Source organism: Platalea leucorodia (assembly GCF_965183815.1).
Source record: "Platalea leucorodia genome assembly, chromosome: 1".
In the NCBI taxonomy this organism is placed as follows: Eukaryota; Metazoa; Chordata; class Aves; order Pelecaniformes; family Threskiornithidae; genus Platalea; species Platalea leucorodia.
Window position 1 is genome coordinate 145,333,800 of NC_138823.1, and position 16,418 is coordinate 145,350,217.

Below are 16,418 nucleotides of genomic sequence, written 5' to 3' on the forward strand. Positions count from 1 at the left end.
TGAAGCCAAGTATCCTGGATAACACATTAATTTCATAGAATAATGACCATTTACAAAGGACAATCACTCTAAGTTGTTTAAAGTACAGAAATTCATGCCATGAACACATAACTGAAAATGGTGGAAAATGCATTACAGTTTTACTACTGTGAGGTAAGCTTTGATTCATACCATATGGCCTTACAAGACAAGCATGTGCGCACGTCTGCACATGTGTGCATGAATGCTGAGGTCTCCAACCCGCAATTGTAACCATCCCAGTTTTCTAGCAGAAGTAAGAAGAAGATGGGAGGATTCCAGTAAACACTAAATTCATAGTTTTTCAGAGTCATTCAGGAAAGCTAGTCATACTGACTCACTATTTTTGTTTCAGAAACCTGCTAATTAACACAAACTGAGATAAATTAAGGTGTGAAGATCATACCTAGCATCAAGATAATACCTAGTTATGTTTGTATTTGTTCTCCTCTTTACAAGGCTTAAAAAAACCCCTAAAACCTATCAAAACCAACCATACTAGCATCTGAATAATTCATGACAAGGGAAGATATCAATGGACATATTCATATCTTTTCTTCTCCCCTATTCTGTTTAACATGGTAAAAAACACAATATTTTTATTTCCCCCTCAGGCAAAGAGGTCCAGTGAATGCTACTGCGTGGCTACCTCATAAAATCATGGTTCATCAGTCTGGGTTTAAAATAAAAAAAAAAGCTAATATTATACTAGGAGCACAGAGAACATTATTTACAAGTTCAATTAGTTATCAGCAAACTTATAAAAAAAAAAATCAACATTTATGTGCATTGCCTCACTCTTTGAATTAAAATAATTACTTCTTATGGTATTTTCTGCATTGTAACTACAGACGAGTACTGACTTTTTAACAGCACCTTGGATTTGAGGTGTTTTATCCTCCTGCTGCTTAAGAACATGAAATGAGATTCTGATGTTACTAGCAACATCAAGCTTGTATGTTTGAAATACAGATTTGTTTACATGACTACTTTTGAAAATGTAGGTTGTCTTCTGGCACATGGAGATAAAGTTAAAAATTAAGCTCAACTCAATACGGAAGGGGAAGGGGAAGGGGAAGGGGAAGGGGAAGGGGAAGGGGAAGGGGAAGGGGAAGGGGAAGGGGAAGGGGAAGGGGAAGGGGAAGGGGAAGGGGAAGGGGAAGGGGAAGGGGAAGGGGAAGGGGAAGGGGAAGGGGAAGGGGAAGGGGAAGGGGAAGGGGAAGGGGAAGGGGAAGGGGAAGGGGAAGGGGAAGGGCTTCTTAGTACTTGTATCTAGAACCCATTCAAACCTCGTTTCCTATACAGGAGCTTTATCATGTCATCCTACCATCTTCATGCTTTTTCTTTTTGCCTTTTTTTTTCCTCTCTCTCTCCTTACTTTCATTACATATATATATATATATATTCAGAAACCAAGTTTGCCATCCATTTTGGGGAGAAGTGGCTGAGTATCTACTTACAAAAAAATACGCTCGAATTTGAACATCCATGTAGCAGGTGGGGGCTGTCTGCCTTCCCGGGAGGCCGACAGCAAGCCCAGGCTGCTGACGGACCACTGCACTGCCCACTGCCAGGCAGCTTTCTGGCTTTACCCTTTACACTCATGCAAATGTGACAAAGAGAAGCATGGAATGGCAAGAAAAGGGTGACTAAATCTGTAAATTATTTCACAAGGGTCCAAGAAGAAACTGCCATGACTGAGTATCAGTAAATTTGTTAAAAGCTCCCTAATCATTACAGTAAAAATGGCATGAATTAAGACCCAGCTCTTGTGTGGCCTTGGTTTACTTCCCAGCCCTGACCTAGACAGTGTGCCATCTTGGTCATTGCACTTTCTCTTTACTCCCAACGCTATCTTCTGCACAATAGAAGTATCTTCCTCATCCTGTGACTAGAGAGTTAGCAACGAGTGTTTCTTCTCTCAAGGAAGATACACCCTGTTATTACTACTAACTTTCATTATACACTCAAGATGCTGTAGGAATAACTTACGAAATGCAACTCAGCGAGAGAAAGCACTATTCCTTTTGGCAAACATATGCATCTCCTTCAAAGCCTTTGGGCTGTTAAAAGCTCTTCTGAATTTTAACAAGATTTGGAGTAATGAAGGCTGCACTTTACTATCTCCACAAAGACACAATAGAAAGTAAGCAATGATCAGCCCTGCAACCCAATACTGTCAGATGCTATTAGTTTATAGCCAGCCCCCAGATGTACCAAAGCTCTTTCATGATGGACTGTTTAGAGTATATCCTTACTAGCTGTTAATCTGTATAGCAGTAGACAGAATGGCATAAAGTAACAATGAGGCAATGAAATTTCTGCCCCACATCAGCATCATGGTTGGGAACCACTGCTGTGCATTTGCTCTTCCTCCAATTCAATATATACATTCTTGGAAATACTAAAATCACCACAGTTTTGTAAGGCCCAGGCATGCAGATTAAATAATACCAGACTGAAGAAACACCTGAGAGAGTTTGGCCATAAGAATTTGAGCTTTAATATCTTCCACCATGCAATTAGGCTAGGGGTAAGGGAAGACTGTGCTCGATGATTCTGAGTGGCCAACTGATGCAAGACTTAATACTTGAATGCATCAGATATTAAAAAGCACCTTCGTATATGTGCGATCATCCATGGTAAACAAAGATTCTCTACTGCTCTGAAGGAATCCACAGGGCTATCACTTATTTATAAGAGTTTGATCTTGAGAGCTTATATACACTCTTTTTTGATTTCTTCTTCACCACAGAAGAATTTATGAAAGTATGGAGTACTCACTTAAAAGCATGCATTAACTTGCACATGGGAATAACCATCACCTTTCTAGGACACCACGACAAAAACTGCTCTACTCTCTGTTACCTAGCCGCTCACCCCCTCAAAACCCAAGGATTTTTCCTGTGCAGAAAATTAGCTTGTGACATGACACTGCTTCGATCCCTTTTCTAAGGACAACATCTGCTGAGAGGGCTCACTCGGCTCTTTCGGCAGCAATAGTAAACCATGATTAAAAAAAAAAAAAAAAAAGAAAAAAAAAGGGGGGACAATGTTACTGAAAGATTAACTACATACTCACAGGTAATTAAAACAAGATCTCCAGCAAGATTTTGAACATAGCTAAAGAGTGCCAAGTAGTTTTCGCTGAGGTAAAGCTTCACAGAGCAGATAGCTATTCATATCTGATTTAAAGAAGGAAGTCCTTATCTAATCAGATGTCTGGAAAAATTAATAGTTTTCAACAAGAATTTTAGTACATCAGGTTCTCTTCCTTCAACAACTGATTTTTAAAGTACTTTTACTAATAATATTCCAAAACTTGCTGCAGTTATAACTCAATAGCTTCCAGCATTAAGTAAACTTGAAATTCATTCCATTAGAAGCTCTTGCTTCTACTGCTTCAGGCTGCTTGAAGCAAGTGTATTTTTAATTTTCAAGTAGACTGCTAACAACATTTACATCAAGTCAGTTTAATGCCATAGCTCCCCTCTAAAAAGCTTTAACTAGCAGTATAAAGAGTGAAATAACTATCCTGTAAGAACAATTGCTTTAACTGGCAGTATAAAGAGTGAAATAACTATCCTGTAAGAACAAAGGAAATTTTAACTTTTGAAGAAAACTTTTTCATATTAAAGTTTTAATAGTAGGGAAAAAAGTAACAGTCCCCACACACAGGCACTCTGCAAAACAACGAAAACACAGCTCTCATTTCAAACATCTGTGTTCCTGGCTCCTGTAAATCATACTTCATGAACCTAGAGACGGGCTCAAACTTAAGTTATTTGCCAGGACCTCGACTGCAGCACCACACGCTGAAATAAGCTGAGTTGTAAGAATACTCTGGGTACTAGCAGTAAAGCTAAAAGAGCAAGTATATTGCTGTGCTTCGCTGTGTCTGTCAACATTATTACCACAAGTAGCTTTTTAAACTACTGTAATATTTGTCCAGGTCAGCATGCTACTCAGCAGGTTTCACAACTTGCCAGGAGCGCAATTCAGAGGGAAGCAAAGACAGCAACCGTTGCTCCCATCTTGAGCTGATGCCACCCATTCTGCAAACACAATGCAGCGCCTGGACAAGTTTAGGGCCCTGCTGCCCAGCAGCGTGTTCCTGCCCTCAGTCACCTCACCCCCTGCAGACCATCAGTCCTGTCTCCAGAGCTCCTGGACCCATTTATTTCCCTAGTAATGCTTGCCCAACTCAAACAGAAACAAGAAACAGCCACGAACACTCCCTGGCAGGCTTTCCTGCCAGTCTGCAGCAAAAGCACTCCAAGCCTTTCAAGATATGAGGGAAAACACAGGGACAGAAGGAGGAAGGGTAGGATAAGGAGTGAAAACTTCTTATCTCTCAGCAAACATCCTAATCTAGGAGGCATCAATGCAGAAGTGCAGTAACTAAGGAAAGCAAGGCAATTATCTGGAGGAAAGTGGGAATTGCTCTGGCTGACAGACAGTTCGGAGAGGAGTGACCAGACACTATCAGGCATCACGCGCTAATTAGGCCAAATCGTACATTCACGGCTAGCTGACAAAAGTTACTCTACCAGAATGCTATGCTAAGTGCCCAGTACTGCCCTCCACATTTCTTCAACGTTTAAAGGGGCTGAAGCAGATCATCTCCTCTCAAGCCATTTGGGACATCCAGAGAGCAGAGAAAAGATGACTCGGGTACTAACCCACCCGTTACTCTACAACTGGGAGAAACACTCATGAGCACTACATCTTACAGTTCACTTGAGCTGAAACTGTGGATGAAGCTCTGTTTTAAACTACCATGCAGGGTTACAAACTGGAGTATCTGAGGCAGGGACAAAACCCTGTTCTGATGGAGACAGAGATGGTCACAGCCGAAAGCATCTCAAATCATCTGCCAGTACCTAGGTCCAGATCTGCCAGTATTCACTGCTCTTAATGTATTTTTTTTGTCTACCGTAGGCAAATTAGTTTTCAAGAAATTCTTTATGCTTTTTCTTTGAGCAATGGGGTGGTATCACATTTTCAGACAACAGCCATCTCCTTTGAGCAGTAGCTTTTAAAACAGTTAACTTGCTAAATGTTGTTATACATCTTACAGTTCTACAAACAATTTAATCCTGCATCAACTGGCACTGCTGCCATGAAGTCCTTGTTCTCCCTTATCAGCTCCTCTCAGCCCATTCCTCTGCACCAGCACAGCATTTGTGTAATTTCCAATGAATCCAACTGGGAAAGTGATCCAGGTGAAGACTGAACAGGCGCATACAGGAGTTTTCAGTTGGATAACTTCCTCGATCTGGTTTACCACATCGCTACACAAATGCCAGTAAGAGAAAACAGACAAAGGTGAGAGTAACAATGCAGCTTAATGCAGAATAAATCAACTCTTGGGAACACAAAGCTAATTAAAAACATGTAGACAAGCCCAAACAACTCTGCAAGACTCCTTACTTGCTTCCAAACCTTTCTTTTTGTTTATTTACTCTGGGGAGTGAAACACTTTGGCTCATAAGCATTGTGCTACAAAGACAAATGGTTTAGAAATGTAAATAGACTATAACTCTTGTTCGAGTCTTGAGAAAGGCAAGATAACCCAGCCAGGTAATCCAAGAGTGTGTGCTCCTTCACATAGCTTATTACATGGTATATATTCAGTAGCTCTAAGGCCGAGCCAGAGGGCAACACCACGCTCATGAAACTTCCAGTTACAGTATCTGAGGGAAGATTCATCTGACTAAACGGGAGTACGCTGTTGTCTACGCTGCCAGGCTAGTCAGCGGAGATCCACACAGCACCATTCATCTGACCAAATGTGCTTACTCCAGGTGACAGGAATGACACTCGGCTCCATTAGCTGAAAAGATTAGATCTTCATGTCTGTAAAAGCACCATGGATGACTAGCAGACTGCAGACACCCGAGTTATGTGAGATGCCTCCTACCCTGGATGACAATTGCAAATCCCTCATATGAGAAGTCTAACATTCACATATATTATATATTATTCATACAGACTGAGTTATGAGATGTTTGGATCTTAACCTTTCACTTTACACAACTGTTCACGGTATGGTGGAGAGCAAGAGGGCTGGACAAAACTGCTGATACATTAATTTCCTCCCAGCAGCAGTCCAAATACAGCATTTACCTTAATTTGTTGTTGCTTTATTATCAAGCAAGTCTCACAACATCGTTTGAGAAATACTTGTTCCTGTATTAGTATACACCCTTGCTTATAAAGGATGAAAGACACCGTTTTTTCAGTAATGATAATCACAAAGGTGGGATGAAACAAGAGGGAGCTCCCAACACTGCTATCACCTCTGTTAATTACTCCATGAAGAAGAAAGGCCTCTTTATTTTCTTTAACAAAGCAGAAGTACATTATGCCTCTACCCTTTATTTATCTCAGCATTTACTGACTGTCAAGGCAACCTCCCCTTTACTCTTAAACATTGCTATTGTATTACTTACACCTACCACACAGTACAGTAGTTCTCAGCACTTTTGCAGCCAGAACTTAAGAAAACTGGAAGCATTTTGCACTTTCCTGGATTCAGCTCCTTTGCTGTCCCCAGTCCAAAAGGATGCTGCTACTTCCTTCCCCTTGGCTTCCCTGCCGCGCTCCTTTTCCTCCCTGCCAGCTGCAGTTGCCACCGTGTCTCCTCACACCCTGGCTCCCACAGGGCAGAGAGGCTGAGGGCGGCCCCCACAAGAGTCACCCCAAGTCTGGCAAGGCCTATGTGGGGTCCCCTCTACCGTTACGTGCTCTCGCCTCCCCATCTGAAAAACAACCATTACAGCAGCATAGCAGAGTTTTCCATGGTGCAGATTCCTACTCACAGCAACAGGGAGGCTTCACCTCCTGGTGCATGAGGTGTATAGATCATTGAATCACAGAATGCTTTGGGATGGAAGGGACCTTTAAAGGCCATCTAGTCCAAACCCCTGCAACTGGCAGGGACATCTGTAACTAGATCAGGTTGCTCAGAGCCCCATCCAGCCTGGCCTTGAACGTTTCCAAGGATGGGGCATCTGCCACCTCTCTGGGCAACCCGTTCCAGTGTTTCACCACCCTCATCGTAAAAAAATTTTTTTAGATAGATAGATAATGGATAAAGACAGGATTTCACTCCCTTATATGCCTCTACAGTATGGCACAGGCAGTGACAGCTCACAGAACTGCAAAACCTACTAAGAGTAGGAACAATTAAGAGATAGCTTCAGTGTTGGATTTCCAGGGACTTTTGTGCCCTGCCTGCAGACTGCTTCTATTCAAAACATACTTTATATCCACAGCAGTTCTGTTTAAATGTAACCAATCCCCCAAGTAGCTAGCGAGGGAGCCAAATCTACAGACTATGCTGTACATAAATTAATTTTTCCTTCAGATCATCAAGATCTGTTGCTCTTCAAGCTAGCAAAAAAGTGACATGGGTATATCTGAACCAGAACATTGGCATTTTACATGGAATGAAAATGTAGCTCTATTGAGATATACTTAAATACTACTTTCAAGGGCTCAGACTCACCATTATGTCAAATGTGATTCTGTCTCAATATTTTAAAGTGAAAGATTCAATGCACTTATTAAAAGCAACAAGAAATTACAGTATGTTTACATTCTTATGGCTCTGTATTAACAAATATATACGTATCTTTCCAGTTTGCAATAAAACTAAAGATGGTGTTTGTAAAAAGCATGTGTATAATGCTTATTACCCATGCACAACAAGCCAGACATTACATTAACTGAAAACTTAATGTAAACCAGCTTACAGGAAAATGTTTCTGGAATTCCTGAAGAAAAAAAAAAGCAGCACTCAGTTCTCTTTGGTATTTCCCAAAACAAAATATTTTAGTGTATATTATTAGCGTGTATTATATTTAGTATTATTAAACTCATCTGTTCTAGTAAATACAACCCTTTACATAGGCTTCTTGCCTCCCTTATTTGTGCTCCCTGACAGGTAAATGGTAAAACCACTGAGATCTGTGCAAAAGGCAGAATACCAACAGTGCAGTTCTCTCAGAAGTTGCCTTTCTTCATATTTAAAGGCAGAACTAGTATATACTGAAGCAAAGGAAAATTAATCCTACAAAAAAAAAAAATGCAACTTGCATAAGGTAATCAGTGTATAAGGTAACAGAAATACCGAAAGTGCACATTTTGATTTCAAGTTGCAGGTATTTTTGAGAGATTATTTAGATTATTTTATTTAGATTATATTAGATTATTTTTGCCTGACTGGAAAAATAACTCTCTCCCTAAGTTATAAGGTCAAGACACACGACACAATTGTATTGATCAAATGTACTACAGTAATTTACAGACTACAGGAGGGCGCACAGCCAGATCACTGCCCTGGACTTCAGGAGAGCAGGCTTTGGCCTCTTCAGGGATCTGCTCAGTAGAGCACCATGGGATAAAGCCCTGGAGGGAAGAGGGGCCCAAGCAAGCTGGTTAATATTCAAGGATCATCTCCAAGCTTAGGAGCAACGCATCCCAACAAAGAAGAGGTCAGGCAAAAATGCCAGGAGGCCTGCATGGATGAACAAGGAGCTCCTGGACAAACTCAAAAAGGAAGCCTGCAGAGGGTGGAAGCAAGGACAGGTAGCCTGGGAGGAATACAAAGAAATTGTCTGAGCAGTCAGGGCTCAGGTTAGGAAAGCTAAAGCCCTGACAGAATTAAGTCTGGCCAGGGATGTCAAGGGCAACAAGAAAAGCTTCTATAGGTATGTTAGTGATAAAAGGAAGACTAGGGAAATGTGGGCTCTCTCTGGAGGGTAACAGGAGACCTGGCTACCTGGGATATGGAGAAGGCTGAGGTACTCAATGACTTTTTTGCCTCAGTCTTCACTGGCAAGTGCTCAAGCCACACCACCTAAGTCGCAGAAGGCAAAGGCAGGGACTGGGAGAATGAAGAACCTCCTACTGTAGGAGAAGATCAGGTTCAAGACCATCTAAGGAGCCTGAAGGTGCACAAGTCCACGGGACCTGATGAGATGCATCTGCGGGTCCTGAGAGAACTGGCTGATGAAGTTGCTGAGCCACTATCCATCATATTTGAGAAGTCGTAGCAGTCTGGTGAAATTCCCAATGACTGGAAAAGGGGGAACATAACCCCCATTTTTAGAAAGGGAAAAAAGGAAGACCTGGGGAACTACAGGCCAGTCAGTCTCACCTCTATACCTGGCAAGATCATGGAGCAGATTCTCCTGGAAACTACGCTAAGGCACATGGAAAATAAGGAGGTGACTTGTAACAGCCAACATGGCTTCACTAAGGGCAAATCATACCTGACATATTTGGTGGCCTTCTACGATGGGGTTACAGCACTGGCGGACAAGGGAAGAGCAACTGACGTCATCTACCTGGACTTGTGCAAAGCATTTGACACTGTCCCGCACAACATCCTTATCTCTAAAATGGAGAGACATGGATTTGACAGATGGACTGCTCAGTGGATAAGGAATTGGCTGGATGGTCGCACTCAGAGAGTTGCGGTCAACAGCTCAATATCCACATGGAGACCAGTGACAAGTGCTGTTTCTCAGGGGTCAGCATTGGGACCAGCACTGTTCAACATCTTTGTCGGGGACATGGACATTGGGATTGAGTGCACCCTCAGCAAGTTTGCTGAGAGCACCAAGCTGTGCGGTGCAGTTGATACTCTAGAGGGAAGGGATGCCATCCAGAGGGACCTTGACAGGCTGGAGAGCTGCGCCCATGCAAACCTCATGAAGTTCAGCAAGGCCAAGTGCAAGGTCCTGCACGTGGGCTGGGGCAATCCCAAGCACAAATCCAGGCTAGGTGAAGAATGGATTGAGAGCAGCCCTGAGGGGAAGGACTTGGGGGTGTTGGTTATCAGAAGCTCAACGTGACCCAGGAATGTGTGCTTGCAGTCCAGAAAGCCAACTGTAACCTGGGCTGCATCAAAAGAAGCATGACCAGCAGGTCGAGGGAAGTGATTCTCCCCCTCTACTCCACTCTCGTGAGACCCCACCTGGAGTCCTGCGTTCAGCTCTGGGGCCCTCAACATAAGAAGGACATGGACCTGTTGGAGCGAGTCCAGAGGAGGGCCATGAAGATCATCAGAGGGCTGGAGCACCTCCCCTATGAGGCCAGGCTGAGAGAGCTGGCATTGTTCAGCCTGGAGAAGACTTCAGGGAGACCTTCTAGTAGCCTTCCAGTACCTGAAGGGGGCCTACAAGAAAGCTGGAGAGGGACTTTTTACAAGGGCATGTAGTGATAGGTTAAGGACTAATGGTTATAAACAGAAAGAGGGTAGATTTAGATTAGATATAAGGAAGAAATTCTTCACTACAAGGGTGGTGAGGCACTGGAACAGGTTGCCCAGAGAAGCTGTGGATGCCCCATCCCTGGAAGTTTTCAAGGCCAGGCTGAATGGGGCTTTGAGCAACCTGGTCTAGTGGAAGGTGTCCCTGCCCATGGCAGGGGGGCGTGGAACTAGGTAATCTTTAAGGTCCCTTCCAACCCAAACCATTCTATGGTTCTATGAATTTGAGATACGTAGAAAAGAAACATCATTCCCCACCATACTGCTATCCAACATCCAAACTTCAAGCAGGTTGTTAAGAAATGCCATTAAAGCCGAACTACCAAGCTGCCAGGTACTGTGCATACCTATACTGACATGACCTATGCATCAAGGTTCCTTGCCATGCATTTTCCTCTCAGTTTTCTTCATGCACCAAGACTGTGACTAGTCATTGCCCACAGAAGACAAGAGTAAAAAACTAATTTGAAGTTTGTACTAACAGGAGGCAGAGTGACATTTCTGCTCCTCCATGCACCAAAACCACTGGAGATTCCTTAAGCTTTCCAAGAAACCTAAAAGCACAATCCTTCTTCCTCCCCAAGCACACAAATACATATACCCAGGCTTCTGTTAAATTAACAAGCATATGGTAAAATTGCATTTCATTGCTACCAGAAACCTCTCCTGTAGAGAGGGGACTGCTATTTGAAGCTATTCACTTGGCCAGAAGTTGGCACAGAAAGCAGCTGTCCCTAAAAATGTCATGAAACAGGTTCTAGTCTCAAGCAGTAAGAGGTGTCAGTGTGAGGTTTAAAGAAGAAAGAGACAAAAGAGAAAGGGGAGGGAGAAGGCTGTTTTAACCTTTGTGTTAGGTAACACATGGCAATTAACACCATCTCAAGACACAAGCGGACAAAAGACCACAGGGAACACAGGGAAAGGTAGCAAGTGAATTTGCTGTCACTTGACAAGTGAAGACACATATTATTTAAGGTAAGCTGAATCACTTAATGCAAGGTATTACAAGCCAAAAGAGTGAACACAAGTGTTTAGCAGAAAAAGACTGCAATTTTAAACCCTCAGCTCACCTAGGTAACTTGTTCGACTGACTGAGAGAAATCAGTTACTAGGCATTTGCAGGCATTAGTAGTTCAAGGTAAACATGAAAAAAAAAAAAAGTCGAGTGCTTACCCAGATCTGATAACTAATAAAACCAATGAATACCTCGTCCTCATTAAGATTTTACAATACTATCTAGTACTAAGTAAACAATTTCCTCCTCCACTAAAATAAAACATCTTTTGCACCGCTTTAGAGCAATTTAGCTTCTACTCTTATGAGTACATTTGTGATCTCAATGAAATAAATGTTTGCATTTGAAGGTCATTAGCAATTTGCAGCTGACTGAGAAGAGAGAGTACAGCAGTGCAAGACGAAAGAGAGAAAGACTTTATTTCTGCATCATCTAAATTTTATCATCATTGCTAAAACTGCAAGTCTGGGATAACTGGCTTCAAAAAAGCTAAGAACTTGAGGGTCTCCTCACAGCTGTTACTGTGCTGTCCAGAAAAGAACCCTTTACAAAATGTCCAGCTGAAATGGTTGTGAAATTGGCTTTCACAATGTCAAATAATGTAATGGCTATTAGCAGGCAGGCAGGCAATTTCAAACAGCAGGAATCAAGCATCAACCCTCCCGTCCTCCATGCACATAGAAGGAGAAGATACTGAGGATTCAGACTAAGCGGCAACAGCTCAACTTTTATTCATCATCATACTAGGAAAAAAAAGTATCTGCCTGGTCTCATTCTGGGATTGTGAAGGTGAGATATCCTGAGCACATTCATCTACTACTAGACTAGTCCTTGAACTGGGCGCTACTTATTACTCAAATGTTATTTTATTCTTCATAACTTCTTTGTTTTGGACAACTAATGAAATATGAAGACCAATGAAGACATGAATTAAAACCAATACCCACTGCAGCTGACAAGTCATACTGGACTTCTGCACTACAACAGAATATTCCAGGATTTCTCTTAAAAGAGCCTCTCTCTAGCATCTACAAATGAATCATTCTCATCTTCTACTGCAAAGCAAAGCTTACAGGCAACAAAGAAATTTAACCCCTTCTCAAGTTACACTGATTTTGCTTACATTCTCCCTGCATTAGTGTTACCTCTTCATATAATTCTTAAATTACTATTTGCCAAGGCTCCCTAAGTTTAAAAGGGATCTGTTCATGTGAAGAAAACTCACTGTGTATTTTGTCTGTACTCATCAGACAAATCACCAATTCCCAACAGGAATGCAGCTTAAGGGTTAGTTTGTTTAAATTAAAATTTCTACACATTCATTTCAGCATTCAAACCAATTCTGGAATACCTGATAGAACAATTAAAAAACAAACAAACAAAAACACCAGAAAAACCTCAAAACCGTAATTGAGTCCTCACCTGAAACACTTGTCAGGTTTTAAGTATCTGAGAGAAATTAAAGAGGTAAAGCTTTACCAAACCTAAAGCATACCTTCATGGACTTCTAACAGCCTCACTGCTGGGGCTCTAAGCTCCAACGCTGACAAAAATGAAGAACTCATCTTTGTGGATTTTACCATATTAAAGAAAAGAAGTTACTGAAACTTAGAAAGTTACCTCTGTGACCTTCAGAGGCCACAACAGATCTGCATAATGAATCAAATAAGGTAACAGCGTGCCAAAGTCATCCAATTTTCTAAATAGGGTGCTAAATGCAGAGCTTAATTACCAGTACTTTCCATATTCACGAATTACGTAATCAGTCTGGCCGAGCAGAATTTGGAGCTGGGACTGTCTGAACATACGGCTGAGAGCAGCGAAAAAGAGAAATGCTCAATGCAAAGCATCGCCCCTCATCCCTTCCTTAACCAGAACACTGACTACAAACCCCACCTTCAAATAGCTCCAAATCCAAGACCTATTTATTTGGGATGCTAACACAGGCATGGAACATCTTAACTGAGTCTCCTCTAATCTGTCCCACCACGAGAAGAACTCTCTGCCCTAGTCTCTTGCAGCCTGTCCAATAAATATTGCAGCTGAAGCAATTACTCCCTGATGGCATCCTCTGGCTTTCTCACCTCCACCTTTATTCCTATCCCTTGGTTTTTCACTACTCTCTTCCCAGCCACAAGGGGAAAGTCGGTCATCTGCAAACATCCCTGAACTTTGGCAATGGCCCTTCACCTGTAGCTACAACTATCACTGCAGCGCTAAAAGGGCAGGAGGGAAAAACAGTTGGTTAAGGTTTTACAACCATTTAGCACTTACTGTGCTCAGTATACAAACAGGGACCGTGCCTGGTACTAAAACTCTTTTCCCCAGAAGATGTTCACACCTGATGATTAGGAACTTATCCAAGGCTACAAGCTGGCATCGCATAAACTGTCAAAAAAAGACTCATGGTAAGTAGCTGGTAACTAGTGAGCAGAACACACTTCAATATGAGATTAGCTCTACATATCCACTTACCAATGTACATGGCCAAAGAGTAAAGACTGGGCTTGTAATTAGAGTTTGGAAAATGATGCTATCTATGAAAACTCAGATGATCTTACACGGAAGATAAAATTAGACTATTCTATTTAGATAGAAATGTTCTCTGCTCAGTGACATAGCTGCTATTAAATAATCATCTAACAGACTTGATGTAGATGTAGCAGCTATAGAGACAAGCCTTTCCACATACCATGAATTGAGCTTGACAATAGAAGATGAGATCGACAGGGCAGTTGAAAGGCACTAATTTGGCCGATACCTCACCACTTTGATCACGTATATGAAAGAGATTTTTCCATATGATACAGAAATTACAATAGATTTTGACGTTAACTTGGTATCTGAAGTAGTAGCTTCAAGGGATGAACACAGCTCTGTTTTTCTGGCACGCTTATCAATAAACCCCGTATAGTCCTGAGTTTACTGGCCTTTGAGTTACAGTTTAGTACTTCTTACTCCAGAACTGCTACTGTTTTGTCCTTAAAAAACAGGCAGAATCTGACATTACATTTGAAGTCAGATTGCCTAGCGCGGTAGGTTTTGCTACAAGATACCAATACCTTTTGAATACTCTGTATGAGAGCACAGGCCCACCTATATCTTACTTAGCATACTGCAAATACAACCACAAAAGAAAGAGTCCAAAAAGCTTACTTTTAACGCTTTCCTTCTTGTGGCAAGCATCGCTTTCTGATTCTTACTGACGCGCGAGACAGGAAAGGTTAGAGGAAACAGGACATAAGGGTACTCGTCGCGTGGTGTACTGCCACCCCGCCACAGCGGGAAGGACGCTGCCAAGCCATCGCCATGAAGGCTAAGCCGGCGTACGGTCTCTCATCGCAGATGGCACATTTAGCCACTTGACAACGCATGCCATGAGGCTCGCACTGGCCACGGGGGAGGATGCATTTCCTCCAAGCATGTTTCAGACCCTTAGGCAGACAAGTTTTCTGCCTCCCGATGTAGCCGTGGTCCCGGCAGGCGCGATGCTGCCGCAGGATCGCTGCCGGAGCCCGGCAGGAGGAGGCCGAGGGCAAGCCGGCCACCAAACGCCAGGCCGAGGGCAAGCGGGGCATGGGGCAGCGTGCCCCGCCGCCGCGTTTCCACGGGGGCGAGGGCTGGAGGGCAGGTGCGCCTCGCCGCCGAGGGGCCCCTCACCACGGCACCTGCGAGGCTCAGGGCAGAGCAGCCCCCGGCAGGACCCCGTCCCGGCCCAGGAGGACCAGAAGCTGCCCCAGGTGCCGGGGGAGCCGCCGCGGCCTCCCGGGGGGCTCGGGCACTGCCTCGCTGCGGCTTCTGCTCCCGCCCGGGCGAGGGCGTAGGGGGAGGACGAGGCTGCCCGGCCGGGGAAGTGTCTCTCCCCGGCTGCCGCGGGGCGCAGCGGCCGCCCGGCGCCGTGACAGGCCCCCGCCCGGCCGGCGGGCAGCCCACCGCGCCGAACAAAAGGCCCGGAAACGTCCCGGGGCGGCGGGCCGAGCCCGCAGCCCGGCGGCCCCGCACGGCCGGGGGCAGGGCCTGCGGCCGCCGGTGCCCCTCAGCCCGCCTCTCACCGCCGCGTCGGGCCCTGCGGCGGGCATGGCGGGGAGGAGGGGAACCGGTGGAGAAGGACGCAATGCAACAGCTCCGGCGGCGCTGAGGGAGGGAGGGAGGGAGGGGGCAGCACAATGAGGCCAGCGGCAGCCCCTGCCCCTTCCGTTAACAAAAGCTCCCCAGCCGCGGAGCTTGCGCCCGCCTCCGCCGCGGGGCTGCCTTCACCACCCCGGGCCTGGGGGGCTCTGAGGCGGGCGGCGCCCCCGCTGCGCCCCGCAGCCGGCGGGCGCTGGGAGCCGGGAGAGGTCCCGCATCGCCGCGCCCCCCCCGCCAAGCCCCCGGCCCAGGCCCCCCCAAGTTCGCCGCCGCCCGCACAATGCAGCCCCCCGCCGCCCCGGGGGCCACCGCACAAAGCGGGCCAGTCCCGCCGCCCTTCCCGCACCGACCTTGAGCCGCCTCGGGCGCCCCTAAGGTTTTGGTCACCGCCTTCCACACGTTGCAGCCCAGCAGGCAGAGGAGAAGCGCCGCCGACCTGCTCATTTCCACCCGCCGCCGCCAGCCGCCGCCAGGGAGGGAATCGCCGCCGGAGCCGCTGCCCGGAGGAGGAGGAGGAGGAGGAGAAAGAGCCGCATCAGGGGCTGGCCCGCTCCGCGCCTCCCTCCATGTTGCCGTGCGCTGCCCCTCCTGCTTTCTCCGCCTGCTGCATTGTCGTCCCGCCGCTGCGCCCCGGCCTCCGCGGCCCGCGCTGTCCCCCCGGGCGGGCGGGGGAAGGAGAGGCGGGAGCGCTCCGCGGCCCCGGCGCCTGTCTGGTTTTATTTTTTAATCCCCCCCCCCCCCCCCGTTTATCTCTCCCCGCTCCCCCGGCGGGGGCGGCCGGCCTCCGCCGCCCGCTCCTTAACCCTTTGCGGCACCCCTGCCCCGCGCGGCCGGCCCGGCGGGACAGCGCCCCCTGCCGGCCGCGCCCCGCCCCGCCCGGCCCTGCCCGCCGCGGGGCGAGGGGCCGCGGCTCCCCGGCGAGCAGCGGGGCCCGCCGGGCGGCCATGCCGCCTCACGCCGAGCCTCGTCGCCCCG

The 16,418-nt window shown here is 45.9% G+C and overlaps 1 protein-coding gene across 1 annotated transcript in view; it reads right to left on the bottom strand.

Moving 5' to 3' along the window:
- Positions 1-15,887, bottom strand: part of FAM171A1 (family with sequence similarity 171 member A1) — a gene marked incomplete at both ends in the record, with an annotated part of 89,793 nt that extends 73,906 nt beyond the window's left edge. Inside the window, one exon of the mRNA XM_082330383.1 lies at positions 15,794-15,887. Coding sequence (XP_082186509.1) covers positions 15,794-15,887 — 94 coding nt within the window. The remainder of the gene's footprint in view (positions 1-15,793) is intronic.
- Between the last annotated feature and the right edge of the window lie 531 nt (positions 15,888-16,418).